Genomic DNA, 26,162 nt, shown 5'->3' with positions numbered 1-26,162 from the left:
AGAAAGGCAGGCAACGCATGCGTAGTTGATGTAGGGAGTCGGCGGTGAGAAATGGACAGCCCGCATTGACCGAAGCTTTGCGCATGCGTTTTACTGCTGGGTGAAGCCGAACTTCGGGAGCCCAGGACGCCCTCCTGCACATGCGCAGGAGGCTCAATGACAGTCGAGCTTTGGCTAAGGTGAGGGAGAAATCGGGGGATTGCATGGCCAGGGAGGGCGGCCCTGCACCCCCTAGGTAACCTTTCCGAGCATTTCCTGCTCTCCTAAGATCTACCTCGCTGTCTAGACCCCAAAGAAACGTTGTACCACTACAGGGTCTCTGGGCCTGAAAAACGCCCCAGAACCTAAGACCTCTGACCCCTGTCTGGGACCCAGGCCAACTGAGCAGTGTGGGAAGGGGACAGGCAACAGGGGCTTCAAGGCGAGCGGATGGGCTCTGCGCCCTGCCTGGGGTAGAGACGGCTTCTGGAGGGTGGGACGTGGAGGTGGAGAGGGCGCTTTTCCTCTAGATGGCCTTTGACCCCTGCCCATTTCCCTCTGTTTAGGCTCCGGGGAAAGGGTCTAGCCATGCTGCATGTGACCCGGGGGGTCTGGGGGTCCAGGGTCCGAGTATGGCCACTGTTGCCCGCGCTCCTCGGGCCCCCCCGGGCCCTCTCATCGCTGGCAGCCAAAATGGGGGAGTATCGCAAGATGTGGAACCCCAGGGAGCCCCGCGACTGGGCCCAGCAGTACCGCGAGCGCTTCATTCCCTTCTCCAAGGAGCAGCTGCTCCGCCTCCTAATACAGGTACCGCCTGTCCCGGGCCCAAGAGCCTGGGGACTACGGCTCCCAGCAGGCTTCGCGGCGGCAGGGCCCTAGTTGCTGCAGAGAGCTGCCCTGGCGCCTCCTGGGAGTTGTAGTTCCCGGGTCCCTTCGTGTTTCCCTAGTGGGCGGGAGATGAGCTGGAATGCAGGAGCCAGGTCTCCGAGATGCAGACGCAGCATCCATTCCCAACTCTGGCTTGTTCTGAGGGCTTGAACAGGCACTCTCTGGGGCATGGTTTTTCCCTCTTTAAGATGGGTATAGTAATCATCCTCATCATTACTATTTCTACTACCTGATAATAATTGTACCTATAAAGTCACAACGCTGTAATCATAATTATTATCACACAATTTGAGCTCTGACTCCATGGCACTGTGCCAGACATTTTTCATGTATTGTTGAATCATCAGTAAGAGAGATACCACCATCATCCCCATTTTACAGATGAGATAATGGAAGCATAGGGAAGGAAAGTGACTTACCCAAGGCCACAACATAGTGGCTTAGATTTGAACCAAAGTGGTCTGACTCCAGAGCTGGCCCAGGACTAGGGTTAGGCAAGTAAGGCACTCGCTTGACCCTAAGAGTGAGTGCCCCGTTAAATTTTGCACCCTTGGGTGCCATATTCACCTCATCCTAGTCTTGATCTCACTCTAGAACCTGAGGTCTTATTGCCACCATCATCATCATTGTCATTATTGAGGATTTTGAGGATTATTATTCATTTATTTTTCTTTATTTATTTTTGTGAGACAGGGTCTCACTCTGTTGCCCAGACTGGAGTGCAGTGGCACAATCTCAGCTCACTGCAACCTCTGCCTCCTGGACTCAAGTGATCCTCCTTCCTCAGCCCCCGAGAGGCTGGGACTCTTGCCTGGCTAATTTTTGTATTTTTAGTAGAGACAGGGTATTGCCATGTTGGCCAGGCTGGTCTCGAACTCCTGGCCTCAAGTGATCTGCCCACCTTGGCTTCCCAAAGTGCTGAGATTACAGGTATGAGCCACCACACCCCACCATCATTCATTAATTTAACATTTATTTACTGAACACCTACTGTATGTACTCAATTCTGTGCTGGACTTGATACACACACAAATACACACAAGTATATGCATACAAGTACACACACAAATACACAAATATGTGTACACAAATACACAAATATACACATACAAATGCACACACACAAATACACACACAAATACACACACACAAATACACACACACACAAATATATGCACACAAAAGTACACAAATATACACACATAAATATACAAATATATGCACATATATGTAAACACATGTGTATATAGGACATGTGTAATCTCATCAAATTCTCACTGTAGCCCTCTGAGAAAGAGCATGTAATCCTCTGTTGCCAGTGAGGAAACTGAGGCTCAGAGAAGTGAAGACAATTACCCAGGACATTGAGATAGGAAACATAAAGAAGTGGTTCAAGGCCAGGCGCGGTGGCTCACGCCCGTAATCCCAGCACTTTGGGAGGCCGAGGCGGGCAGATCACGAGGTCAGGAGATTGAGACCATCCTGGCTAACACGATGAAACCGTCTCTACTAAAAATACAAAAAATTAGCCGGGCGAGGTGGCAGGCGCCTGTAGTCCCAGCTACTTGGGAGGTGAGGCAGGAGAATGGTGTGAACCCGGGAAGCGGAGCTTGCAGTGAGCCGAGATCGTGCCACTGCACTCCAGTCTGGGCAACAGAGCAAGACTCCATCTCAAAAAAAAAAAAAGAAGAAGAAGTGGTTCAAGGCCAGGCATGGTGGCTCACACCAGTAATCCCAGCACTTTGGGAAGTCGATGCAGGTGGATCACCTGAGGTCATGAGTTTGAGACCAGCCTGGCCAACATGGTGAAACCCCGTCTCTATTAAAAGTACAAAAATTAGCTAGGCGTGGTGGCAGGCGCCTATAATCCCAGTTACTTAGAAGGCTGAGGCAGAATTGCTTGAACCATGGAGGAAGAGGTTGCAGTGAGCTGAGATCATGGCCGCTGCACTCCAGCCTTGGCAACAGAGTGAGACTCCTTCTCAAAAAAAAAAAAAGGAAATGGTTCAATGTGTACCCTGGAGTCAGACAGGCCTAGATTGCAGTCATTTCCCACAGACACTGCAGCCCTTACCAAATGACTTTTCCAGAGCCTCAGTTTCTCCCACTGACAAATGGGAGTTATAATTCCATCAACCTTGGGGGTATGGTGGCTCAGCCTCCCAGCACTTTGGGAGGCTGAGATGGGAGGATTGCTGGAGCACAGGAGTTCAGACCAGCCTGGGCAATATAGTGAGACTCCACCTTTACAAAAAATTGAAAAAAATTCGCCAGGCATGGTGGTGGGCACCTGTAGTCTTAGCTACTCAGGAGGCTGAGGTGGGAGGATCGCTTGATCCCAGGAGGTTGAAGATGCAGTGAGCAGAGATTGCACAACTGAGCTCCAGCCTGGGTGACAGAACGAGACTCTGTCTCAACATAATAATAATAATAATAATTCCATCTACTTCTGGAGGATGATATTACACTGTCAAACCGTTCCTGGAATTGTGTGTGTGTGTATTGGCTAGGAAATGTCAAAGCAAAAACTTGAACCTCCAGCTTTTTAAGCCCAGTATAGTTTTTCACTATATTTGGCTGCCTCAGTTTCAGTAAAATTGGTCAGCCCCCACCCAACCAAAACAAAACTTTTTTTTTTTTTTTTTTTTTTTTTGAGACAGAGTCTTGATGTTGTCTAGTCTGGAGGGCAGTGGCACGATCTCGACTCACTGCAGCCTCCGCCTCCCTGGTTCAAGCAATTCTCCAGCTTCAGCCTCCTGAGTAGCTGGGACTACAGGTGCATGCCATCACACCCGGCTAATTTTTGTATTTTTAGTAGAGACAGGATTTCACCATGTTGGCCACGCTGGTCTTGAACTCCTGACTTCAAGTGATCCACTGCCTCGGCCTCCCAAAGTGCTGGGATTACAGGTGCGAGACACTGCGCCCGGCCCCAGAACAAAACTTCAAAGTCCAGAGCTCTGATTGTGTAGTTAGGCAGCCAGGGAAAGAATTCTTTCCCTCGGGGAAGGGGAAAAGGCCTACAGAGAAGTTTTGCTTCCTGAGGTAACAGGAATTCCACTCGAGTCCGGCAGAGAAGGCGGCTTTGGAGGCGTTCTCCGCCCACGTGGACTTCTGCACCCTGTTCCACTACCACCAAATCCTGGCCCGGCTGCAGGTGAGGACGGGGCCCTTCCAGCCCTGTGGTGCTTGTTCGCGCATCCGCTCATTTAGCAAACATTCCCTGACACCTTCTTGGAGCCTGGCCCTTATTTTAAGTGCTGGGGATTCAACAGTGAACATGACAGGTGAAGTGACGCCCTCATGGAGCCAACATTCCAACTGGGGAGACGAGGAATCAAATAAATATAAAATATGATGCCTGGTGGTGATAAGTGCCATGAACAATGAGGCGGAGTAGTGAGATAAAGAGGGATGAGATGGGTCGGGCGCGGTGGCTCACGCCTGTAATCCCAGCACTTTGGGAGGCTGAGGCGGGTGGATCACAAGGTCAGGAGATCGAGACCATCCTGGCTAACACGGTGAAACCTCGTCTCTACTAAAAATACAAAAAAATTAGCTGGTCGTGGTGGGGGGCGACTGTAGTTCCAGCTACTCGGGAGGCTGAGGCAGGAGAATGGCATGAACCTGGGAGGCGGAGCTTGCAGTGAGCCAAGATTGCGCCACTGCACTCCAGCCTGGGCGACTGAGGGAAACTCTGTCTCAAAAAAAAAAAAAAAACAAAGAGGGGTGAGATGGGGCCTGTTTCAGACGGAGTGGGTGAGGAAGGGCTCCCCAAGGAGGTGACATGTGGGCTAAAGGCTTAGTGAAGAGGGGGAACGAGCCTGATGAATGCCTGGGGGAGGATGTTCCTGGCAGATGGAAGAGCAAGTGCAAAGGCCCTGAGGTGAGCGGGGGCCTGGAGTATTGAACAGTGAGGAGGCCACTGTGGCTGCAGGAGAGTGAATGTGCGGGGAGGGTGGGATATGAGGGCAGAGGGGATGGGGACAGATCGTACTGGGCCTTGTGGGCCACCGTGAGGACCTTGCTTTGTTTTTTTGTTTGTTTGTTTTTGTTTCTGAGATGGAGTTTTTGTTCTGTTGCCCAGGCTGGAGTGCAGTGGTGCGATCTCAGCTCACAGCAAACCTCCGCCTCCCCAGTTCAAGCGATTCTCCTCCCTCAGCCTCCTGAGTAGCTGGGACCACAGGCGTCCACCACTTCCCCCTGCTAATTTTTGTACTTTTTGTAGAGACGGGGTTTCACCATGTTGGCCAGGGTGGTCTTGAATTCCTGACCTCAAGTGATCCACCCGCCTTGGCCTCCCAAAGTGTTGGGATTACAGGCGTGAGCCACTGTGCCAGGCCGAAGACCTTGCTTTGACTCTGAGTGAGCCGGGAGCCATGGGAGGGCTCTGAGCTGAGGAGAGATGTGAGCAGCGGATTTAGGTGTTAACAGGATTTCTCTGGCTGCAGTGTAGGGAACAGACTATCAGAGGCAGGGACATCTATGAAAGAGTCTATTATATTTGTCTAGGGGAGAGATAATGGAAGCTCCGACAAGGGTAATAGCGATGGAAATGGTGAAAAACGGTCAGATGCTGGTTATGTTGGAAGGCATCAGCGTTTTGCTGATGTGCTGGCTGTGGGGGTGTTCTGGGGAGGAAGAGAGAGGAGTAGGGGTGCGTCTCCAGCAGTTCTGGCCTGAGCCTCCTGGAGGATGGAGCTGCCATTTACTGGGATGGGGGAGACCATGGTGGGATGGGGAGAAAGATCTGCAGGGAGGACTGAGAGCTCAGTTTTGGACTTAAGAATTTGAGCTACCATTTATTTATGAATTTATTTATTCTAATTTTTTTTTTTTTTTTTTCTGAGACAGAGTCTCACTCCGCTGCCCAGGCTAGAGTGCAATGGTGGGATCTTGGCTCACTGCAACCTCTGTCTTCCGGGTTGAAGTGATTCTTGTGCCTCAGTCCCCCAAATAGCCAGGATTACAGGCATGTGTCAGTACGCCTGGCTAATTTTTGTATTTTTAGTAGAGATGGGGTTTCACCATGTTGCTCAGGCTGTTCTTGAACTCCCGACCTCGTGATCTACCTGCCTTGGCCTCCCAAAGTGTTGGGATTACAGACGTGAGCCACCACACCTGGCCCATTCTTTTTTAATTAAAAATTTTTTTATTTCAGTAGTTTTTGGGGTACATGTGCTTTTTGGTTACATGGATGAATTCTATAGTGGTGCATTCTGAGATTTTGGTGTGCCCATCACTAGAGCAGTGTACACTATACCCAATGTGTAGTCCCTCACCCCCATCCCAACCCCCCTCCCTGAGTCCCCAAATTCCATTATATCACTCTGTGTATCTTCGCACCCACATAGCTTACTTAGCTTCCACTTATAAGTGAGAATACGGCTATTTGGTTTTCCATTCCTGAGTTATTTGACTTAGAATAATGGCCTTCCAACTCCATCCAATTACTGCAAGAGACATTATTTTGTTCCTTTTTATGGCTGAGTAGTATTCCATGGTGTATATAGACCATATTTTCTTTATCCATTGAGCTGCCTTTTAGAAAGGCAGGTAGAAAGATGGACTTGAGGCCAGGCGTGGTGGCTCATGCCTGTAATCCCAGCACTTTGGGAGGACAAGGCAGGCGGATCATGAGGTCAGGAGATCGAGACCATCCTGTCTAACACGGTGAAACCCTGTCTCTACTAAAAATACAAAAAAAAATTAGCCGGGCGTGGTGGCGGGCGCCTGTAGTCCCAGCTACTCGGGAGGCTGAGGCAGGAGAATCACGTGAACCCGGGAGGCGGAGCTTGCAGTGAGCCAAGATTGCGCCACTGCACTCCAGTCTGGGCGATAGAGTGAGACTCCGTCTCAGAAAAAAAAAAAAAAAAAAGAAAGATGGACTTGAATATGTGGATCTGGAGGTGAAGGGAGAGGTCTGGGCTGAGAAACTGCTGTGGGAGGATCTATTAATAGATGGTAGTACTGCCGGGCGCGGTGACTCACGCCTGTAATCCTAGCACTTTGGGTGGCCAAGGCAGGTGGATCAGCTGAAGTCAGGAGTTCGAGACCAGCCTTGCCAGCATGACGAAACCCTGTCTCTACTGCAAATACAGAAATTACCAGCCTGACCAACATGATGAATCCCCATATCTACTAAAAATACAAAAATTAGCCAGGTGTGGTGGCATGTGCCTGTCATCCCAGCTACTCAGGAGGCTGAGGCAGGAGAATCGCTTGAACCCAGGTGGCGGAGCTTGCAGTGAACCGAGATCGCGCCACTGCACTCCAGCCTGGGTGACAGAGTGAGACTCCATCTCAAAAAAAAAAAAAAAAAAAAAGGCCAGGTGCTGTGGCTCACGCCTGTAATCCCAACACTTTGGGAGGCTGAGGCGGGCGGATCACCTGAGGTCAGGAGTTCGAGACCAGCCTCAACATGGAGAAACCCCGTCTCTACTAAAAATACAAAATTAGCCGGGTGTGATGGTGCATGCCTGTAATCCCAGCTACTCGGGAGGCTGAGGCAGGAGAATTGCTTGAACCTGGGAGGAGGAGGTTGCAGTGAGCCAAGATCGCACCATTGCACTCCAGCCTGGGCAATAAGAGTGAAACTCCATCTCAAAAAAAAAAAAAAAAAAAAAAAAATTAGCTGGGCCTGGTAGCGCATGTCTATAATCCCAGCTACTTGGGAGGCTGAGACAGGAGATCGCTTGAACCCGGGAGGCGGAGGTTGCAGTGAGCTGAGATTTTGCCACTGCACTATCCAGCCTGGGTGACAGAGCAAAATTCTGTCTCAAAAAAAAAAAAAAAAAAAGGAGGGCCGGGCGTGGTGACTCACGCCTGTAATCCCAGCACTTTGGGAGGCCAAGGCTGGCAGATCACGAGGTCAGGAGATCGAGACCATCCCGGCCAATATGGTGAAACCCTGTCTCTACTAAAAGTACAAAAATTAGCTGGGCATGGTGGCGCTGTAATCCCAGTAGCTGTAATCCCAGCTACTCAGGAGGCTGAGGAAGGAGAATCACTTGAACCCAGGAGGCGGAGGTTGCAGTGAGCCGAGATTGTGCCACTGCACTCCAGCCTGGGCAGCAGAGTGAGACTCCGTCCCAAAAAAAAAAAAAAAAAAAAAAAAGGAAAAAGGCACATGGGGCAGAATCCAAGACAGACCAGGCGTGAGCGTCCAGCTGTCCTCTCCCGGTGGAGTCATGGACGGCACTTAATTCTCCCAGCAAGATGTGTGACAACACGCAAGCAGTACTGCCAACCAGGGACGCTCCTGTAAGCCTGGGTGGCCAGGGTTTTTACTGGGGGTCAGTCACATATGCATGGTGGCTGACCTGAGACTCCAGCCCCTCCGAGGTCAAACTGACGCTCAGTGGCTCCAGGCCCTGACCATAGATGACAACATTAACACACAGCATCCAGTGTGGCCCCAGGCCCCAGGTAAACCAAGACACTCTTATCAGTCAGGACATTGCAAGGGCTTAGAGGTTCCCTCCCAGAAGCTGGTCCAGGGCCGGTCCTTTCTTTGGAATGTGCGGGGTTTGGACAACCCAGGCCTGCTGCATTCACCCCTTGCCGCATCCCACCATTGCCTTCTGCAGCTCCGCACTTTGCTTTGAATAATAACAACCCCAGCAACAGTGGCCATCACAGCCCCTTGTTGCTGAGCGCTTGCTGTGTCTGGCTTATTGACTCCTTCCTGCAGTACGGAGAGGCAGCCGCCATCAGCCCATTCATACATGGAGAAACTGAATGTCTCAGAGGGCCCGGGTTGTGCCCAGGATCACACAGTTCATAATTGGTGGAGTCGAGATCAAGCCCCCGTCTGCCTGCCTCCAAGCTCTTCCACAGGGCACCTATGGCCTCTGGAGCCAAGGTTGTTTTTTTCTTTTTCTATTTTTTTAAAAGTTAAGGCTGGGCTTGGTATCTCTTGTCTGTGATCTGAGCACTTTGGGAGGCCGAGGTAGGCGGATCACTTGAGCCCAGGAGTTCGAGACCAGTCTGGCAAACATGGTGAAACTGTCTGTACTAAATATATAAAAATCAACCGGTTGTGGTGGGGGGTGCCCGTAGTCCCAGCTACTCAGGAAGCTGAGGCATGAGAATCACTTGAACCATGAGAATCACTTGAACCCGGGAGGTGGAGGTTGCAGTGAGCCAAGATCACGCCACTGCACTCCAGCCTGGGTGACAGAGCGAGACTCTTAAAAAAAAAAAGTTAAAAAAAGCCTATTTTATTATAGAAATGTATAAATATATAGAAATGTAGAAAGAACATAAGTGAATAAGCATATATCTCCCAGGCAGGAGATTTTAAACAGAGGCAGGGGCAGGGTAGAAGTGGCAGAGGTGGGTGAGGCCCGCTGGGTGACCATTTGCTGATGACTTAAGTCCTTTGAAGATGTGGCCTGGGCAGGGAAAGAAGCAGCATAGCCTCGGTTCAAACAATAGCTTGGTTGTTCACTAGTGGTGCGGGTGACCTTGGCGGGTGACCTCTCTCTGATCTTTTTTTGCTGATTCATTCATTCATTGAGTTCGCTCAGTAAATATTTATTGAGCACCTACTGTGTCTCTGGAATGGCTCGAGGCTCTGGGAGACAGTGGACAGCATGACAGATGTACCTCACAGGCTCTGTTCTACTGAGGAAGAGACCAGCAACAAGGTACAGAAGTGAAATTTGGCCGGGCACAGTGACTCACGCTTGTTATTCCAGCACTTTGAGAGGCCGAGGTGGGCGGATCACTTAAGGTCAGGAGTTCGAGAGCAGCTTGGCCAACATGGTGAAACCCCGTCTTTACTGAAAATACAAAAATTAGCTGGGTGTGGTGGTGGGTGCCTATAGTCCCAGCTACTCGGGAGGCTGAGGTAGGAGAATCACTTGCACCCAGGAGGCGGAGGCTGCAGTGAGCTGAGATCGCACCACTGCACTCCAGCCTGGGTGACAGAGCAAGACTCTGTCTCAAAAAAAAAAAAAGAAAAGAAAAAGTCTGGGCGCGGTGGCTCACGCCTATAATCCCAGCACTTTGGGAGGCCGAGGCAGGTGGATCACATGAGGTCAGGATTTCGAGACCAATCTGGCCAACATGGTGAAACCCCGACTCTACTAAAAATACAAAAATTAGCTGGGTGTGGTGGCACATGCCTGTGATCCCAGCTACTCCGGAGGCTGAGGCAGGATAATTACTTGAACCCGGGAGGCGGAGGCTGCAGTGAGCCAAGATCGCACCACTGCACTCCAGTCTGGGCAACAGAGTGAGACTATGTCTCAAAAAAAAAAGAAGTGAAATGTATTAAAAGATGTTTCCTTGTGGAGGCCCTGAGGGGAAAGCATCTATGGTGTCTCTCCTGGCTTCCTGTAGCTGCCAGCAACCCTTGGTGCTCCTTGGCTTGTAGATGAGTCACTCCAACCCCTGTCTCCATCTTCCTGTGGCTGCCTTCTCGGTGTCCTATGTGTGTCCTTTTCTGTCTCTTATAAGGACACTCTCATTGGATTTAGGTTCCACCCTAATTTAGTATGATCTCATCTGTATCTTTACCTTAATTCTACCTGCAAAGACCCTATTTCTGAATGAGATCATATTCTGAGGTTCCAAAGGGATGTAAATTTTTAGGGGACAACATTCAACTCATTATACCCAGTAAATTTGAATTTCAGATAAACTATGTGTAATTTTTTAGTACAGTGGAAGTGTGTCCTATGCAATACAGTCATCCAATATTGCATGGGATGTAGTTAAACTAAAAAAATCGTTTGTTGTTGGGCCGGGCATGGTGGCTCACACCTGTAAACCCAGCACTTTAGGAGGCCAAGGCGGGTGGATTGCTTGAGGTCAGGAGTTCGAGACCAGCCTGGCCAACCTGGTGAAAGCCCGTCTCTACTAAAATACAAAAAAAAAATTAGCTGGGCATGGTGGCGGGCGCCTGTAATCCCAGCTACTGTGGAGGCTGAGGCAGGAGAATTGCTTGCACCCAGGAGGCAGAGGTTGCAGTGAGCCGAGATCACACCACTGCACTCCAGCCTGGGCAACAGAGTGAGACCCCGTTTTAAAAAAAAAAAAAAAGTTTGTCGTTGATCTGAAATTCAGATGTAAGTGGTGTCTTGCACAGTCAGCCCTCCATATCCATGGGTTCTGCATCTGTGAATTCAACCAACTGTGGATAAAAAATATTTGGGAAAAAAATTGCATCAATAGTGAACATGTACAGACTTTTTTTTTCCCTTGTCACTATTCTCTGAACAATGTAGCATTACAACTATTTACATAACGTTTTCATTGTATTTGGTGTTATAAGTAATCTAGAGAGAGATGATTATTTAAAGTATACATGGCCAGGCACAGTGGCTTATGCCTGTAACTCTAACACTTTGGGAGGCTGAGGTGGGAGGATCATTTGAGGACAGGAGTTTGAGACCAGCTTGGACAACATAGTAAGGCTCTGTCTCCACAAAATATATATATTTTTTTTTCTGAGACAGATTTTTGCTCTGTTGCCCAGGCTGCAGTGCAGTGGTGTGATCTTGGCTCACTGCAACCTCTGCCTCTTGGGTTCAAGTGATTCTCCTGCCTCAGCCTCCTGAGTAGCTGGGACTACAGGTGTGCACCACCATGCCTGGCTAGGTTTTGTATTTTTAGTAGAGATGGGGTTTCACCATATTGGCCAGGCTGGTCTGGAACTCCTGGCCTCAAGTGATCCGCCCGCCTCGGCCTCCCAAGGTGCTGGGATTACAGGTGTGAGCCACCGTGCCCGGCCTCCATAATTTTTTTTTTTTAATTAACTGTGCGTGGTGGCACACACCTGTGGTCCCAGCTACTTGGGAGGCTGAGGCAGGAGGATCGCTTGAGCCTGGGAGGTTGAAGCTGCAGTAAGTCATGATTGCAGCACTGCATTCCAGCCTGGGGGACAGGGCTAGACCCTGTCTCTAAAAAAATAAAAATAAAGTATATGAGGGGATGTGCAGAGGTTATATGCAGATATGTTTTTTTTTTTTTTTGAGACAGAGTCTCACTCTGTCACCCAGGCTGGAGAGCAGTGGCTTGATCTCGGCTCACTGCAAGCTCCGCCTCCCGGGTTCACACCATTCTCCTGCCTCAGCCTCCCGAGTAGCTGGGACTACAGGCGCCCACCACCGCGCCCAGCTAATTTTTTGTATTTTTAGTAGAGACGGGGTTTCATCATGTTAGCCAGGATGGTCTCGATCTCCTGAACTCGTGATCCGCCCGCCTCGGCCTCTCAAAGTGCTGGGATTACAGGCGTAAACCACTGCGCCCGGCTGCAGACATGTCATTTTATATCAGGGGCTTGAGCATCTGTAGGTTTGGATATCCATGGGACATCCTGGAACTGATCTCCTATGGATACCAAGGGATGACTGTATTTTTCTTTTTTTCAAAACCTAATAAGGAGAAAAGGAAAGCAAGGGAGGGGGTGTTTTTCAGTTTCAGGTAAGGTGGTCAGGAAGACCTCACTGAGCAGAGGACATTTGAGCAGGGACCTGAAGGAGAGGGGAGCAAGCCCTATGGAGATGTGAGGGAACCCCACGTGCAAAGGCCCTGGGGCAGCAGTGTGCATGGTGTGTGGAGGAACAGCCAGGAGGCCTGCGGGGCTAGAGGCTGGCGACCCAGGAAAGAGAGAGGAGGTGAGGGCAGAGGGAGGGGGACCTGGGGCCAGATCTTGCAGGGCCCCCCGGGGCGGTGGTGAGGACTTTGCTTTGACTGAGTGGGTCGGTGGCTAAGCAGAGCGTTCTAAGCAAAGACTGGAATTGCTGTAGGTGCAAACTGGCGCCCTCTGGTGGCTGCTTGGGGAACCCACTGGGGATGGGGACGGGGCGGGGAGAACAGCTCCCAGGCCAGGGAGGAGGGTGGCTGAGACCAAGGGTTGAGAAGCAGTTAGATTTTGCATCTGTTTTGAATGTGTTGCCATCACGATTTGCCAATGGGTTGGATGTGTGAGAAAGGGAAGACTCCAGGATGACCCCCAGGCTTTGGGCCTGAGCACCTGGAAGGATGGAGTTGCATCTTTTGAGATGGGGACGAGGCTGAGAGGAGCAGGTTTGGGGCATCGTGGGTTTGAGAGGATGCCCTTGCAGAGGTGTTGAGAGGCCCATGGGGCATCTGTATGGAAGTATTGAGTAGACGCCCAGCCGTGTGAATCTGGAGCTCAAGTGAGATATCTGGACTGCAGATGGAAATCTGGGAGTCCTCAGTAGACAGATGGCATGTGACAGCCACAAGGGAATGCTTGATGGTGGAATATGGCAGCAGCAATTGCCACGAAGACCCAATTAAGTCATTCTTTTTTTTTTTTTTTTTTTTTTTTGAGACGTAGTCTCACTGTCTCCCAGGCTGGAGTGCAGTGGCACTGTGTTGGCTCACTGCAACCTCCGCCTCCTGAGTACAAGCAATTCTCCTGCCTCAGTCTCCCAAGTAGCTGGGACTACAGGCGCGCACCACCATGCCTGGCTAATTTTTGTATTTTCAGTAGAGACGGGGTTTCACCATGTTGGCCAGGCTGGTCTCGAACTCTTGACCTCAAATGATCCGCCCGCCTCAGCCTCCCAAAGTGCTGGGATTACAGGCGTGAGCCACTGTGCCCGGCACCAATTAAGTCATTCTTTTAGCAGATGTTTGTGCGAGGCCCGGTGCCAGGTGCTGTGTCTTCACTGAGGAGTGAAACTGGGCCTGCATCATGCGCTCTGGGAGCTGAACGTGGGTGGTGGGGACGGTCATGAATCAGATGCTCTCCCCAGTGATGGTTAAGTTCAGACCATGAGGGCGATGGGCATGGTGCCCTGCAGGGGGATAACAGAGTGAACCTTGGTTGCTATACTGGGGTCCATGTGCAAATTAGAAAAAGGTGCCTCTTTCTCTAGCCTGGAACTGTCCGTTATAGTAGCCACGAACTTCATTAAATTTAAATGTAGCCCGGTCGCAGTGGCTCACGCCTGTAATCCCAGCACTTTGGGAGGCCGAGGTGGGTGGATCATGAGGTCAGGAGTTCGAGACCAGCCTGGCCAACATAGTGAAACCCCGTCTCTACTAAAAAAAAGTACAACAACAACAAAATTAGCTGGCATGGTAGTGGGCTCCTGTGATCCCAGCTACTCCGGAGTCTGAGGCAGGAGAATCACTTGAACCCGGGAGGCGGAGGTTGCAGTGAGTCAAGATTGCGCCATTGCACTCCAGCCTGGGTGACAGAGTGAGACTCTATCTCAAAAAAAAAAAAAATAAATAAATGTAGACACTAGCTGTTAAAATTTAACATAACTAAAACAAAATTACAAATTTTGTTTCTCAGCATACTGATCATGTTTCAGGTGCTCAGTAGCCACCTATGGCCAGTGTCGACCTTATTGGACGGTGCAGATCTAGAATATTTTCCTCACTGCAGGGAGTTCTAGTGGATGGTGCTATTCTGTTCCTTTATTTCCATCTGAAGGGTGGCTGTCATGATAAATGGACAGGTCTGCCCTTAGATCTGGTACCTTTGTGCAGTGTACATCCTGCCCAACCACACAGGGTGGCCCTGCTCAGTTTGATGAGTAGAGGAAGGCTGCTGCTTTTTTCTTTTGAGCCAGAGACTCACACACTGACACACTCTGTTGTCCAGGCTGGAGTGTAGTTGGTGCGATCTCAGCTTACTGCAACCTCCACCTCCAGGGTTCAAGTGATTCCCATGCTCAGCCTCCAGAGTAGCTGGGATTACAGGCGCCCGCCACCATGCCCAACTAATTTTTTGTATTTTTAGTAGCAACGGGGTTTCACCGCATTGCTCAGGCTGGTCTTGAACTCCTGGCCTTAAGCAGTCCTTCCTGCCTTGTTCTCCCAAGGTGTTGGGATTACAGGCGTGAGCCACTGCCCCTGTCCGAGGCTTTTTGATAGTGATAATGGACCTAGAATATGACAGAGTAAGACTTCAATGGTGAAAAGGGAAGGAGGCAGGAAGGGTGTAGAGAGAGTCTTCCAACAGCATGTGCAAAGTCTCTGTGGCTGGAGGAACTAAAACCAATCTGGTTTGTTGTTGTTGTTGTTTTGAAGACAGGGTCTTCTCTGTTGCCCAGGCTGGAGTGCCAAGCTGTGATCATGGCTCACTATAGACTTAATCTCCTGGGCTCAAGCAATCCACCTCCCTCAGCCTCCTGAGTAACTGGTACCACAGGTGTGCACCACCACGCCTGGCTAATTTTTATATATATAAATGTATTTTTTTTTTGGTAGAGATGGGATCTTGCTGTGTTGCCCAGGCTGGTTTCGAACTCCTGGGCTCAAGCAGTCCTCCTCTCTCGGCCTCCCAAACTACTGGGATTACAGGCATGAGCGATCGCGCCCAGCCAACCTAAAGACAGTCTGGATGGTATGGAGTGACCGAGGGGATTTACGGTCCTGTGAGGCCTTGCAGGCCCTACTAGGAAGTGTGATCCTGATTCCTGAGGGCAGTAGAAGCCTTGGAAGGGTTTTAGCAGGAGATTGACATGGTCAAATGTGTCATTCTGGTTACACCACTTCCTGGCCATGTGACCTCGGGCAATTACTTAACCTCTCTGTGCCTCAGTTTCCACATCTGTAAAGGAGGAGTTTCACACTGTGAGAATGTGCGTGTAACATACTTCAATCTGTGCCTGGCACACGGTAAGTGCTATGTAAATGTGCACCATTATCATTGATGATGATTGTTGTTATTTTATTGTTTGACGAGATCTCCCTGGAAGCTGTGTAAAGAACCGATTGGCAGGGGATGGTGTGTGTTACAGGATTTGGGGAGACTATTGAGAAGGCTGTTGGGCTCCCCAGGCAGGATGAAATGGTGGTGGCTGGCATGGACTGGGATCGGGCGGGTGGGGAGGAGAGAGCTGGGTGAAGTGCGGTCTGCTTGAAGGTGGAATCGGCAGGATTTATTGTGACAGGGAAGAGAGCAGCAGGGATCACGTGCAATGTCCAGGTTTCTGGCCCAAAGCCCCAGGAGGATGTGAAGTTTCCAGAAGAGAATCTGGCTCACAGTGGACATTTGATCGATGCAGATTTCTTTCTCCTCCAGCTTTCAAACTGCAGCTCAGCCTGGGAATGGAATTTCTCAAGGTCACTCTGTAAGTCCCAGAACTGCTCGACCAGCCTAGGCTGGAGGATGTGGGCACAGCCCTAGGGCTTACTTCAGAGGAGGATTTTCTTGGCTTGACTCTTTCTCTTTTTCTTTTTTTTTTTTTGAGACAGGGTCTCGTTCTGTCACCCAGGCTGGAGTGGAGTGGCATGATCATGGTTTACTGCAGCCTCAACCTCCTGGGCTCAAGTTATCCTCCAACCTCAACCTCCCAAGTAGCTGGGACCACAGGCATGCACTATTGTGCCTGGCTAATTAAAAAAAAAAAAAAAAAAAAAAAAGACCAAACGCGGTGGCTCACACCTGTAATCCCAGCTCGTTGGGAGGCCAAGGCAGGTGGATCACAAGGTCAGGAGTTCGAGACCAGCCTGGCCAATATGGTGAAACCCCGTCTCTACTAAAAATACAAAAAATTAGCCAGGCGTGGTGGTGCTCGCTTGTAGTCCCAGCTACTCAGAAGGCTGAGGCAGGAGAATCGCTTAAACCTGGGAGGTGGAGGTTGCAGTGAGCTGAGATCGTGCCATTGCACTCCACCCTGGGCAACAGAGTGAGACTCTGTCTCAAAAAAATAAATAAATAAAAAGAAAGTAGTAAGAGTAAAAGTTGGGGAACAGAAGCCCTACATAATTGTTTAAGTGAGAGATGAAGGTGGCTTCAGTGAGAAGATAGCAGCAAAGGAGATAGAGAGGAGGGTGGATTCAAGAAGATTCAGGGGGTTAGCAAGTGAATTTGCCAAAGGATTGGATATGGGTGTGATAAGAAAAGAATCTGCCGGGCACAGTGGCTCATGTCTGTAATCTCACTTTGGGAGGCCAAGGTGGTTGCATCACTTGAGGTCAGGAGTTCGAGTCCAGCCTGGCCAACATAGTGAAACCCCATCTCCACTAAAAATATAAAAATTAGCTGAATGTGGTGGCGTGTGTCTGTAATCCCAGCTACTCAGGAGGCTGAGGCAGGAGAACTGCTTGAACCTGGAAGGTGGAGGTTGCAGTGAGCTGAGATTGCACCACTGTACTCCAGCCTGGGTGACAGAGCGAGACTCCATCTCAAAAAAAAGAGAAAGAAAAAGAAAAAAGGGCTGAGCAAGGTGGCTCGTGCCTGTAATCCCAGCACTTTGGGAGGCCAAGGTGGGTAGATCACATGTCAGGAGTTCGAGACCAGCCTGACCAACATGGTGAAACCCCTTCTCTACTAAAAATACAAAAATTAACCGGGCATGGTGGCGTGCATCTGTAATCCCAGCTACTCAGGAGGCTGAGACAGGAGAATCGCTTGAACCCAGGAGGTGGAGGTTGCAGTGAGCTGAGATTGTGCCACTGCACTCCAGCCTGGGCGACAGAGCGAGACTCCGTCTCAAAAAAACAAAAACAAAACACAAAAAAACACAGGCCGGGCACGGTGGCTTATGCCTGTAATCTTAGCACTTTGGGAGGCCGAGGCGGGCATATTGCCTGAGCTCAGGAGTTCAAGACCAGCCTGGGCAACACAGTGAAACCTCATCTCTATTAAAATACAAAAATATATATATATATATTACCCGGGCATGGTGGCGTGCGCCTGTAGTCCCAGCTACTTGGGAGGCTGAGGCAGGAGAATTGCTTGAACCCGGGAGGTGGAGGTTGCAGTGAGCCGAGAACGTGACACTGCACTCCAGCCTGGCAACAGAGCGAGACTCTATCTCAATAAAATAAATAAATAAATAAGTAAATAAATGAAAGTATCTGGAGAGGGATGTCCTTAGATGTCCCTAGAATCCTTCATGCAGAGACCTATCCCATCTTTTTCTCTCTGACTCTCCTCTTAGGCCTTATATGACCCCATCAACCCTGACAGGGAGACCCTCGATCAGCCATCACTAACGGATCCCCAGCGTCTGTCTAATGAGCAGGAGGTGCTTCGGGCTCTGGAGCCCCTGCTGGCCCAGGCCAACTTCTCCCCGCTGTCTGAGGACACCCTGGCCTACGCGCTGGTGGTCCACCACCCTCAGGATGAGGTCCAGGTACTTGGCTCCCCAGGAGAACAAAACTCCCAGGAGGCCTCTAGGGTGGGGCAGAGCCTCTGAGAGGCATGGGCTGCTGGGAGTTGTAGTCCTGAGCCCGGGACTGTGGCCCATATGGCGCACTTGGTGAACTCAGAGAAGGTGCTACTTTTGGCTGGATGCAGTGGCTCAAGCCTGTAATCCCAGCAGTTTGGGAGTCCAAGGTGGGTGGATCACCTGAGGCCAAGAGTTCAAGACCAGCCTGGCCAACATGGTGAAACCCCATCTCTACTAAAAATATAAAAAATTATCCAGGCATGGTGGCAGGTGCCTGTAATCCCAGCTACCGGGGAGGCTAAGGCAGGAGAATCTCTTGAACCCGGGAGGTGGAAGTTGCAGTGAGCTGAGATCGTGCCATTGCACTCCAGCCTGGGCAACAAGAGTGAAACTCCATCTGGAAAAAAAAAGGAGGTGCTGCTTTCTCAGGTCACTTCACTGCCATCTGTTGGAAAAGTATCATATGATATGGCTCTCTTAGGGCAAGAGACTTAGCACCATCTGCCAAAATTGTAATAATAAATAGTATAATACAAGGCCAGGTTCAGTGGCTCATTCCTGTAATCCCAGCATTCAGGAGGCCGAGGCAGGAGGATCACGTGAGCCCAGGAGTTCCGGACTCATCTAGGCGACACAGGGAGACCCCGTCTCTACAGAAAATACAAAAATTAGTTGGATATGGTGGTGCGGGCCTGCAGTCCCAGCTACTCGGGAGGCTGAGGTGGGAGGATCATTTGATCCCAGGAGTTTAAGGCTGCAGTGAGCTGTGAGCCATGATCTTGCCGCTGCACTCCAGCCTGGATGACAAATTGAGAACCTGTCTCAAAAAAACAAAACAAAACGCACACACACACACACACACACACACACACACAGAGACACATAAAAAAAAAAAAAAAAGAAAAAAAAACCAAGCCCCTAAAAGCACGCAAAGTGCTAACAAAATTATAAGAAATACTAAAATCAGCTGGGTGCAGTGGCTCACACCTGTAATCCCAGCGCTTTGGGAGGCTGAGGTAGGCAGATCATTTGAGGTCAGGAGTTTGAGACCAGCCTGGCCAACATGGTGAAACCCCATCTCTACTAAAAATACAAAAATTAGCCAGGCATGGTGGCAGGTGCCTGTAGTCCCAGCTACTTGGGAGGCTGAGGCACGAGAATCACTTGGACCCAGGAGGTGGAGGCTGCAGTGAGCTGAGATTGTGCCACTGCACTCCCGCCTGGGTGACAGAGTGAGACAATATCTCAAAATAGAAATAAAAATAAAAGCAGAAATAAAAAATACTAAAATCTCCCCAAATTCCACATTTTAGTGATTTTAAACTGCAGTTTTTCCAAAGTCATGTTTTGTCATCTCTGAAATTGGGATGTAATTTACAGGTGGTGGTGTGACATCATTTAATTGGCAACGTATTTTGTTTTTAGTTGCTTCATAAAATAATCGGGTAGAGTCAGTGGCACCTTAGATTCTAGGAAATATGGTAATAAAGATGACTTCTACGTGAATGGCACTGTGTTAGATGATGAGCCCTTGTGCAGTATACGACATGGACAACCATATGTGACAGCCCTGCCTAGATGGTGAATGGGGATAAGTGGGAAACGGGGGAATTATGTAGGGGCAGGACATCTGATTCTGGTATCCTGCCCTCAACACCCCTGCCCATGTTCACCCGCCACTGCTTCCTTCATCCCCCCGGCAGGTGACAGTAAATTTGGATCAGTATGTCTACATGCACTTCTGGGCCCTGGGCCAGCGAGTCGGGCAGATGCCCCTGAAGTCCAGCGTGGGCTCCAGGCGTGGCTTCTTCACCAAGCTGCCCCCTGCGGAGAGGTGAGGCGGCCCTTGTTCCCCAGCTGCAGCAAGAGGGAGCAAGGTTAGAGTCAAGAGGGGACTGACAGGTCAGTGTCTGGTTTGGGTGTCTGGGCCCCAGGCGGGAAGTTGAGAAATGGGAGGCGTGACTCATGCAAATGCTGTCTTTTCTTCTCAAGGGAAAGTGAGTACTACACTCGATTCCCAGGGGAAGAGAAAGGATGGGGACAGTTCTCCCCATTTTCCAATAAGGAAAACTGAGGCTCGGAGAGGGAGGTCCACATTCTGAAGATGTGGCACGGCCAGGATTCCAACAAACAACCTGCACGTCCAATACCAGGGATCGATGGCGCGATTGAACCGATCCCCTGTGGTTGGACACAGCTGATCCCTGGTTTCTTCCCCATGATTACTGAGTCGCTTTTAAGATGGTTGTGCGACTGTAGAGCCAGAGTGAGCGTCCTAGGATTGGAGGGGGCTCCCCGGGCAGTGCAGTCCCGATCCTGCTCCTGCCTCTGTCTCTGTCCCTCAGGAGATACTTTAAGCGGGTGGTGCTGGCAGCCCGGACCAAACGGGGACACCTGGTACTGAAGAGTTTCAAGGACACGCCGCTGGAAGGCCTGGAGCAGCTGCTGCCGGAGCTGAAGGTGCGCACGCCCACCCTGCAGCGCGCCCTGCTCAACCTCATGCTGGTAGTCTCCGGCGTGGCGATCTTCGTCAACGTGGGCATGGTGGTGCTAACCGACCTCAAGGTGGCCACCTCCCTGCTGCTGCTGCTCTTCGCCATCTTCATGGGCCTGCGGGCCTCCAAGGTGAGCATGCGCCTGCCACGCCTCCTGCGGCCCTGCGCTGTGGGGACCAGGTCAGGCCCCCTGTAGTTGTCTCTGTTTCATGCATTGTTCCTGCGTCATGCTCTCCTCCCTCCCTCCCTCCCTTCCTTCCTTCCCATTCTTCCTCTTTTCTTTCCCTTCCCTTCCTGTCCTTCCTTCCTTCCCATTCTTCCTCTTTTCTTCCCCTTCCCTTCCCTCCCTGTCCTTCCTTCCTTCCTCCCTCCCTTCCTCCCTTCTTTCCTTTCTCCCTCTCTCTCCTCCCCTTCCTTTTCCCCTTTCCCTTCCCTTCCTTCTTCCCCTTCCTTCCGCCTCCCCTCCTCTCCCCTCCCCTCCCCTTCCCCTCCCTCCCTTCCTTCCTGTTCCACTTTTCCTTCCCTTCCCTCCCTCTCCCCACCTCCTTCCTCCCCCCTTCCCTTTCTCCCTTCCCTCCCTTCTTGCCCTCTCCTCCGCTCCCCTCCCTTCCCCTTCCCTTCCCTACTTCATTTACTCAACACCCCTTAGGGGAGTTTCTTAATCTCTCTGAGCCTCAGTTTTCTCATCTGGAAAATGGGGATGATAGCGAGATCTGCCTTGTAGGGTTGTGAGCATGAAATGAGTGAGTCTGTGAGAAGCACTGGGCAGTGCTCGGCTCGTGGTAGGGGCTACATAAGGGTTGACAGCCGCTCACTGAGTGCCGGCTTTAGGGGCGCTTTAGTGATGCGGTGAAGGGGGTGTGTTCTGGAAGCAGACTTCCTGGATTTGAATCTGACTCTACTCTCTTCTCGCTGTGTGATCTTGAACAAGTTGCTTAACCTCTCTGTGTCTCAGCTTCAAAATCTGCAAAGTAGGGATGATGGTGGGACCTAACTCATAGAGGTGTTGTGGGGATTAAATGAATTAACATGCACAGTGCTGAGAATAGAGCCTCCCACATGGCACAGGAGGTACTATGTGAGAGTTAGCTATTACCAGGATGATGATTATTATCATTACTAATTGGGCTGTTTGTTCCAAGTCCCCATCCTGACTGGGTATCATTATCATTGGGGGAGCTGGCTGACAAATGCAGCCTCCTGGGCTCCAGTCCTAGTGGACTGAATTGGAAACTCTGGGACTGGGGCCCAGGGAACTATATTTTTAACAAGCTCCCTTTTGATTCTGCTACATGTGAGTGCCGGGCTGCCTTGAACAGTTGCACAGGTTGTTCACCATCCAAGGATTCGTGGCCCAGGGGCCAGGTGGAGGCTGACACCCAACTTGTGCTCCGCTTGCCAAAATGCGTGTCCTGTCTCGAGGCTGAGTCAGCCCAGAGGGGAGCTGCCTTTTACTGATTCTCCCCAGGGTTGGCACCGGCCCCAGGAGTGTAGACTGGTGTGAAGCATCTGTCGTACGCGATCATTCACCTGCTGGCTCATTGGTTTTCAAGCTGTTTTCAGCCATGCTGACAGGCTCTTAGGAAGGCTGGTAATAAATCCCGCAGATAATAGCCAGGCTGTGCCGCCTGAGAGGGTGCTGGCATACTTGGGCCAACAGAGGGGCTGGGGAGGGAGCAATTTCTGCTTTGGACCAGGGCTCAGGTAGGATCTGAGGAAAGCTCTGGAAGACGGGAATTGAGCCTGGTGGAGAAAGAGCCCACGAGCTCAGCCTGGCGTATCTCATGGGGCTGGATCCAGTGAGCAGGGTAGAGAGGGGAAGTCCCAGAGGGTGGTGAGGGCCTTGAATGCCCAGAGTGGTACCCAAGGCCTTATCCTCAGAGCCGCAGGGAGCTGTGGAATGGCTGTAAGCTGCAACCATGGAGGGCAGAGGGGAGGGGCGAGATGAGAGGCAGGGAGGCCGGTGCCTCTGGGGAGAAGACACTGAGTCCCAGCCCACGGTGACTATTGCCTCACCCCTTGCTGGCCCCAGGGGTGCTATGGAGCCTGTCAGGCTCTGAAAGACCCTATTTCAAACCCAATTCACACCAGGCATGGTGGCACATGCCTGTAGTCCTAGCTACTCAGGAGGCCAAGGTGGGAGGATCGCTTGAGCCCAGGAGTTGGGAGTCCAGCCTGGGCAACATAGTGAAACCCCAAATCAAAAAATAACAATAAAAAAGCCCAGCCAGGCGCAATGGCTCACACCTATAATCCCAGCACTTTGGGAGGCCGAGGCGGGTGGATCACGAGGTCAGGAGTTCAAGACCAGCCTGGCCAAGATGGTGAAAGCCCATCTCTACTAAAAACACAAAAATTAGCTGGGCATGGTGGCACATGCCTGTAATCCCAGCTACTCTGGAGGCTGAGGCAGGAGAATCACTTGAACCCAGGGGGCAGAGGTTGCAGTGAGCTGAGATGGCATCACTGTATTCCAGCCTGGGCGACACAGTGAGACTCCATCTCAAAAAAAAAAAAAAAAAAAATCCCAGTTGACAAGTTAATTTAGTGTATTCATGAATTCATGAGGTATTTCCCCACGCCTTGGGGTGAGGCCCAGCCTTTACATGTGGGCCCTTGGCTGGGTGCAGTGGCTCATACCTGTAATCCCAGCACTTTGGGAGGCCGAGGCAGGCAGATCACATGCAGTCAGGAGTTCGAGACCAGTCTGGCCAACGTAGTGAAACCCCATCTCTACTAAAAATACAAAAATTAGCCAGGCGTGGTGGCGCATGCCTGAAATCCCAGCTACTTGAGAGGCTGAGGCAGGAGAATCACTTGAACTCGGGAGGTGGAGGTTGCAGTGAGCTGAGATTGCGCCACTGCATTCCAGCCTCGGTGACAGAGTGAGACTCCTATCCTAACACAAACAAACAAACAAACAAAAAAACAGTTGGCCCTCCCAGACTCCCTCCTGGCTGGTCCCCTCCTGCGCTTCAGTTGCTCCCAGATCTCTGTCTTCATTGCAAGCCCCTCCCCTAGTCCCCTAACCTGGCTTCTCCTGTTCCCTGGACACACCCAAGCCCATGTGCAGCGTGTCCCCATGAGCCCAGAGTCCAGCTGCCTCAACCCTCCTGCTCCTCTCAAGTTCCCCATCTCACCTTGGAACAGGCACTCAGAGCCCCACTGCGGGATGTGGGGTGCGGGGAGCAAGGTGCGGGATGCGGAGTATGGGGCCCTCTTTCTTCCAAGACACAGGGCTGCTCTGCTTCTGTGGTTTCCACAGGAGCTCTCTACTGTCCATGATCAGATCAACCAAGAAGCTCCAGGCTCAGCCTCCCGGCTGGGCCCCTCACTCTCACCGTAGGCCAAGCACAGCGTCTCCCCTGACATCTTCTCTTCTGGGCTCCGCATCTATGGATGACCTGTCATCCCGCCAGTCACTGGCTAGACCCCCAGCCCACCCTTCCTGTCCCACCTCTGTGCCCCCTGCTCAGGCCCTCTTCCCAGCCTCCAGTCGGTCCCTTCCAGCCCATTCCCCATTCTACCCAGTCCTGCCCTGCCCCTCCTCTGGGCACAGCTTGGCACCAGGGACCCTGCTTCCCAGCCTCACTGGACACGATCCTTCCCCTCGAATCTGCGCCTCAGCTCCTCCTGCATGCTTGCGGCGCCCCCACCCTGCCATCCCTCGTTCTCTGCCTTTGCCTGTGCTGTTCCCTTGGACTGAAATGCCCTTTCCTCTTGTTGGGCTGGCCAACCCCTGCTCACCCCTCACCCTCAGCTCAGAGGCTGCCTGCTCTGGGAAGCCTTCCCGGATGTCCCAGGCTGGGGTGGTGCCCCTGTGGGTTCCTCCATACCCTGGGCTCTACTGTGAAGCCCCTTAGCCCAGCACCAAGCAGGCCCATAGGGCAGCCTGGGGAGGGATGTTGAACTGGTGCCCCTGAGATGCAGCAGCCTGATCCTGCCCTGGAGGGAGAGGTGTGGGGTCCCTGGACACAGGCAGTTGGTCTGTAATGGAGGCGGCAGCTGGCACAGCAGGAGCCCGAGGCTGCATCTGCTCGTCCGCGAAAGGTGATGTCCATCCTGAACCTTGAGGATGAGGCAGTGAACATTTTCCAAGAACACACCAGGGGTGGTTTGGCTTGTGCCTGGGCCTGGAGGCCTGAGAGAGCAGGGCCTGTTCAGGGTAAACCGGCTTATTCACCATGGGCTGCATTCAGAGGGGAGGAGCAGGAGGTGACAGGGAGGGCCTCGTGTGCCGGGCCATGGAGCTTGGACTCTGAGAGCACTGGGGAGCCATGGGAGGACCATGAGCAGGGGAGGGGCAGGGGCAGCTCTGAACCTGTGTGCAGACAAACTGGACGGGGAGACTGAGGCCAGGGAGGAGGCTGGAGTGATGCAGGCGGGGATAAAGTCTGAGCCAAGGATGAGCCGGGGAGCTGCAGAGGAGGAGACGGGCAGAGAGAGTCAGGGGACAGCAGAATGGGGTTGGGACTGGCAGGTTGGCGAAGGGGGAGCAAGGATGGTGCCAGGGGCCTGGCCTGTGACTGAGTAGGTGGAGGGGCTGCCCAAGACATAGACCCCAGGGTAGGAGGAGTGAGTGCTGTATTCCTTGTGGGCAGTGGTGAGTGCTGAAGGGACCCTCCGGGTGGCAGGGGGACCCCTCTCCAGGGAGACTCTGGCTTCATCTGTGTGCCACAGAGTGACCTGCTCCTTTAACTAGAATTCAGCTCCATCGGCTTGGCAGATACTGACACAAACCCAATGTGTTTTTCATACCACACGGTCCCTAACGCATACTATTCCTGCATCTTGCCCTCAACCGAAGAAATAGCGATTCGTTCCAATGCAGGCACCTAAACTGACTGTGCTGGCCTGGTGAGAAGAGGGTACAGTCCACATGCAAGTGTGTCATTGGTACCTTGCAGGCCATTTCAGCGATTTTCTGGGGTGCACTGACTTGAGAGGCATTTCACCTCAGGCCTCGGTGTGAGATGGGAACACCCTATGGGCACCCACCACAGGGTGTGGGTGACTGTTCCATAGTAGCTGATGTTTGGTAAGTGTTTCTGAGGGGCCAGGCTTTGTCCCAATGTTTTTTTTTTTTCTTCTTTTTTTGAGATGGAGTCTCGCTCTGTCCCCCAGGCTGGAGTGCAGTGGTGCAACCTCAGCTCACTGCAACCTCTGCCTCCTGGGTTCAAGCCATTCTCCTGCCTCAGCCTCCCAAGTGGCTGGGATTACAGGCGCCGCCACCATGCCTGGCTAATTTTTTGTATTTTTAGTAGAGACGGGGTTTCACTATGTTGGCCAGGCTGGTCTTGAACTCCTGACCTCGTGATCCGCCCGCCTCGGCCTCCCAAAGTGCTGGGATTACAGGCGTGAGCCACCGCGCCCGGCTGTCCCAATGTTTTATTAACCGTGTATTGACTTCCTGAACCCTCCCTGGCATTGGCATTGTTGTACAGACAGTTCTGCCTGAGGACTTAGGTCTTACCAGGGGCAGCCGGTAAGGGTTTAGTGGGTCAGGCAGCCAGACCTGCCAGCTACAGGGTCCAGTGGCCCTGAGCTCATTTTGTGGCTGAATGGAGGAATCTGGGTACAGGTACAGGTTTTCTTTTTTTTCTTTTTTTTTTTTTTTGTGAGACTGAGTCTTGCTCTGTCACCCAGGCTGGAGTGCAGTGGTGCGATCTCAGCTCACTGCAAG

The 26,162-nt window shown here is 51.6% G+C and overlaps 1 protein-coding gene across 2 annotated transcripts in view; it reads left to right on the top strand.

Annotated features, from left to right (window-relative positions):
* Positions 1-17: 17 nt before the first annotated feature.
* TMEM143 (transmembrane protein 143) overlaps positions 18-26,162 on the top strand; it is a 30,706-nt gene continuing 4,561 nt past the window's right edge. The window contains exons 1-6 of one of the 2 annotated variants that reach the window (XM_003814089.5): positions 18-179; positions 546-786; positions 3,920-4,024; positions 17,754-17,948; positions 19,688-19,818; positions 20,330-20,609. In XM_003814089.5, the coding sequence (XP_003814137.1) occupies positions 157-179; positions 546-786; positions 3,920-4,024; positions 17,754-17,948; positions 19,688-19,818; positions 20,330-20,609 (975 nt within the window). In that variant the 5' untranslated portion in view covers positions 18-156. The remainder of the gene's footprint in view (positions 180-545; positions 787-3,919; positions 4,025-17,753; positions 17,949-19,687; positions 19,819-20,329; positions 20,610-26,162) is intronic. The other variant, XM_003814090.5, reaches the window with a different exon arrangement.

The sequence above is a fragment of the Pan paniscus genome, chromosome 20, assembly GCF_029289425.2.
Source record: "Pan paniscus chromosome 20, NHGRI_mPanPan1-v2.0_pri, whole genome shotgun sequence".
NCBI lineage: Eukaryota > Metazoa > Chordata > Mammalia > Primates > Hominidae > Pan > Pan paniscus.
This window is presented reverse-complemented; position numbering and strand designations above follow the sequence as displayed.